The following is a 4,485-nucleotide window of genomic DNA, read 5'->3' on the forward strand; positions in this document are numbered from 1 at the left end:
CCAACTAGAGAGACCAATGAGAAGCACGCAATTGAACGGAAAGCGTGCTTCTTATTGGTCTCTCTAGTTGGTAGTTCAATGTCCACTTTCCAGAGGCGCTGAAACCAGCTCAATTTCTATCGCAGCTAAATCGCGGGCATGACCGCTCTGCTTTTGCATAACGTTGCATAACGCACAAGACATAAGAGACTGTCTACAATACGTCGTATGTTAGATTGTAAGCCGTAAATCGTAAGAATTGACCAATCACAGTTGAATGTAAGAAAAATATTCGACTATGATTGGTCAATTCTTACGATTTACGGCTTAAGGCCGAGACACAGACTTTTGCATAACGCTGCATAACGCATAAGACGTAAAGCATAAGAGAATCAACCAATCAGAATCCTTCATTTCTCTGATTGGTTGATTTTCTTATACCTTATGTCTTATGCGTTATGCAGCGTTATGCAAAAGTCTGTGTCTCGGCCTTTACGATCTTACGACGTATTGTAGACAGTTCCTAAAGCATACGAGAATCAGCCAATCAGAGAGAGAGATGAAATGAAGAACTCTAATTGGTTGATATTCTTATGCATTATGTCTTATGCGTTATGCAGCAATGCAGCATTATGCAAAAGTCTATGCTCCCGGCTTTAGCCTTTGAGTATATAGACATGGAAGAGGAATGTTGGCTTGAAAACTGTGTCCAAGATGTGTGCGAGAGAGAAAGGTAGACGAGTAATATTCATTCTCTCTGCGCATGCGTCGACCATTCGACAGACAAAGAGGATAAGTATCACGTGGTATCGCTTGCATACCATTCTCTCTTGCACTCCTTGCCATTCTTGGACAAACTAGAATCCTAGATTATCAGAGAAGCGCGACCGGCTTATGGCAGTATCACAAAAGTACTAGAAAATATTAAAAATGTACTAAAAATGGCGTCGAATGGACAATCATAAGATTGATTTATTCGACAGCCATTTATAATACCGATAAATCAATCTTATGATTGGCCATTTGCGAGTCCAATCAGGACTCTACTCTGTAGAGTCCTAAATTATCAGAGAAGCGCGACCGGTGTTATGAGTCCTGATTGGACTCGCAAATGACCAATTATAAGATTGATTTATCGGTATTATAAATGCCTGCCGAATGAATCAATCTTAGCGTCGTCTGTCGCATCACGATTAATCGACCAAAATATTTCATTTTATTGCATCATTTGCCACGCGACTTCTTGCACGATGTATCGATTAGGTTACTCGACATTCTAGAGATAAAATTATCCTTTTTTGTATGAAATCCAGGATCGCGCGGCAAATTATGCAATAAAATGGAATGTTTTGATTGGTCAATTCGGATAACGCAACGCGTGACGTGCTTAGTGGGAACGCACCCTTATGATTGGCCATTCGACGCCATTTTCAGTACATTTTAAATATTTCCTTTAGTACTTTTGCGATACTGCTATAAACCAGTCGCGCTTCTCTGATAATGAAGTCTACTTCAGGGCTGCGTTCAGGAATTCACGGTATATCATGTTATCCTTGTTATTCACCAAATGTTAAACAAGGATAAAATAATAATTAGATACACCTAGGCGAAGTTTCTGAACGCAGCCCAGTGTATCCCTATGCATTCTTCAAATTACGTCTTCCTCCCCTCTAGAATCAGCTGTTGAATGCCGCACGTGTTTTCTTTTATTTTGTCGAGTCAGCAAATCGCTTATCATCGCGTCGTGTTAAATTGAATAATAAAAGAGCGTGATTCACAGCTTATTGGCTAAACATGACTAAGAAAAACAACGTCGCGTGAAAGAGAGGGAAAAGAAGAAAGAAGGAGTAAATCTTGCAATTTTTTCATCTTGACAGAATATCGCTTTGATAATACGCGAGGTTCGCCATCGGAATCTTTAACGTAGGCGGAATAATAGTGAAGGGTGTGATGCACAGCGACAAAATATCTTAAACGTCTGACAAGTCTGGCAATTATTAATAGATGAAATACATATGTTAGAACAAAGGCTACAGAATAATTTCGTGAGTATTATAGATAAAATTAGAGGATAATTGATGATGTTATATTTACGAACGCTCCGAACGTTCAATGTAAACAAAATATTTAATGTAGAATATTTAATGTAGAATATTTAAATATTCTTAGGTCTTCTTAGTTATATTTCCATAAAATTATTTTTCACCGAATCGTTAACAGAATAATTAATTGATTGAATAATTTTTTAAAATCTCTGCTCTATGTTATCTACTATTTTTTTCCTTAATGTTTTTATCAATATAATTATGTCTTCTTTTTTATTGCATGTACTTGTTACTAATTATACAAATTGCAATGCGGTTTGTATTAGTTTCTTATCAGTGATATAAAAATATTATTTTACATGTACAACACATATTATTTACATATATAACACATACATTGGCAAGTGTATAATTACACTTATCTATTTTGTCGCTTTTAATTTGTAATAACTTGTAATTTGTTTAGCATGTTTTAATTTGTTATTTTATAAAAAGATTTATGTAAAGATATTTAATATTATTGCAAGATGAAGATCACTTAATTTTAATTCTTTGAAATAAAAATATGATAAAAATTGATTTATAAAGTGTAAATGCGAAAAATTGTATTAAATTAAAAATATTGCATATTTTTAAACTTGATTTTTTAAATATTTATTTTAAAATATTTATTCATGTGTTTTAAAATTAAGTACTACTTATTAGACTACTTATGAGCTTCTTACTTTAAAACTACTTATACTAAATAGCTTATTACTTTAAACTGTACTTATTAGACTACTTATTAGTTTATTACTTAAAAATTATTAGGTATATAGCTTATTACTTTTCTTTAAATCAAACTCTTTTGATAAAATAATATTTGAAATATATTGACTGCAAAAATTGTTACTTTTATCTTCATACTTTTAAATGAATTTACTAATTTAGTATTAGTAATCTTTTAATTTCTAGGTTAAATTATTTTTTATAATTATTTAGCTTATATTATATGGAATTTTATAGATTATATATACATATGCATATACACATACATTTTTTCTTCTTAAGAAAAACTGTATTCTAAAAATTTAATTTATCAACGACCTTCAATTGATTATCTCTTATCAAAAAGCATTGTAATATCTCCTATATATAGACAATATGATAAATACAACATACATATCTTGAGTTTCATTGGCATCAACATTTAAAAACTTTGGGTTTTTTCTGTATTTAGTTGTTTCTTGTAATTATAATTTAAATTTTTTATTAAGCTGTTTATATAAAGAGCAAGAATTAACTAATTTTTTTAAGCTATATAAACTTTGTACTTTATCCTATTATACTTTGTTTCATAATTTTTATTATGTATGTAATCATTATTATATTAATCCCAACTCAATATAAACGCAAAAATTTAAATATTTTAATATTTCCATAGATATAAACTATATATGTAATATAATTTTAATATAGCTCAATCATATATATTTCTCTTTATTCATGTAATAGGTTGATGATTTATATTGTATGCTGATGTGTTGTAAAAGCATTGAGATTTATACTTCTATAACAAATTTCCAATCCTTTAAATGTAGAAGATAGTACAAAACAATTTTTAATGGATCGTTATAAGAGATTTTTTATCAGAAGGTAAATTATATTTAAATTTTTATTATTGATTATTACTAGAATTATTGTTGTTACAAAAAAAGTATTATTGCTTATTATAAAATAATAAAATATTAATTATATTATTAATTAAAGTCAATGTAATTTTTTTTATTAGATATTTATATCTTTAGATATTTATTTTAAATATAAACTAATATACATACTTTATAGATGCATGTATATACATATCGCGGCATTGCTGCAATAGTGTCATATCTCGAAAATTGACAATTTTGAGTTATTCATCACCAGATAAAAGCACACGTCAAAATCCATCTTTTCCAATGAATAACTCAAAATTGTCATTTTTCAAGATATGACGCTATTGCAGAAATGTCGTGATGTATACAAATTTACATAAAATATTAAATATTTTTAGGCAACCTGAACTTCCTATTGACGATTTAGAAACTGCGCTTGAAAGACAAGAACGATGGAGGAGTATTCGTATGATTTATTTTACTATGTTCTTGATGTCACTTGGCTTCAGTATTATACTTACTGGAGTTTGGCCATACTTAGGCAAGGTAGTATATGTAGTATATATAATCAAGATATATTGACAAAGTTATAAAAATTACAATTATATACTTAATAAATGTGTTTCAGTTGGATCCTACTGCAGGAAAAGAATTTATGGGTTACATAGTGGCAGCAAATCCACTTGGACAAATGTTATTCTCACCTCTGGTGGGTTGGTGGGGTAATAAAAGAGGGTCAGTAAGATTGCCACTTTTAGTGACCTTAACATTATTTACTATTGCATCAGCAGCATATAGTATTCTTGAAATTATACCTGGTGATA

General features: G+C 30.2%; 1 protein-coding gene across 1 annotated transcript in view; it reads left to right on the plus strand.

The window, feature by feature from the left end:
* Positions 1–1,637: 1,637 nt before the first annotated feature.
* Positions 1,638–4,485, plus strand: part of LOC105452382 (major facilitator superfamily domain-containing protein 8) — a 5,849-nt gene continuing 3,001 nt past the window's right edge. The window contains 4 exon segments of the mRNA XM_011693426.1: positions 1,638–2,024; positions 3,519–3,659; positions 4,060–4,207; positions 4,290–4,485. The exon segment at positions 4,290–4,485 is cut by the window's right edge and continues 104 nt beyond it. Of these exon segments, the coding sequence (XP_011691728.1) occupies positions 3,628–3,659; positions 4,060–4,207; positions 4,290–4,485 (376 nt within the window). The 5' untranslated portion in view covers positions 1,638–2,024; positions 3,519–3,627.

The sequence above is a fragment of the Wasmannia auropunctata genome, unplaced genomic scaffold (assembly GCF_000956235.1).
Source record: "Wasmannia auropunctata unplaced genomic scaffold, wasmannia.A_1.0 LD336032.1, whole genome shotgun sequence".
In the NCBI taxonomy this organism is placed as follows: domain Eukaryota; kingdom Metazoa; phylum Arthropoda; class Insecta; order Hymenoptera; family Formicidae; genus Wasmannia; species Wasmannia auropunctata.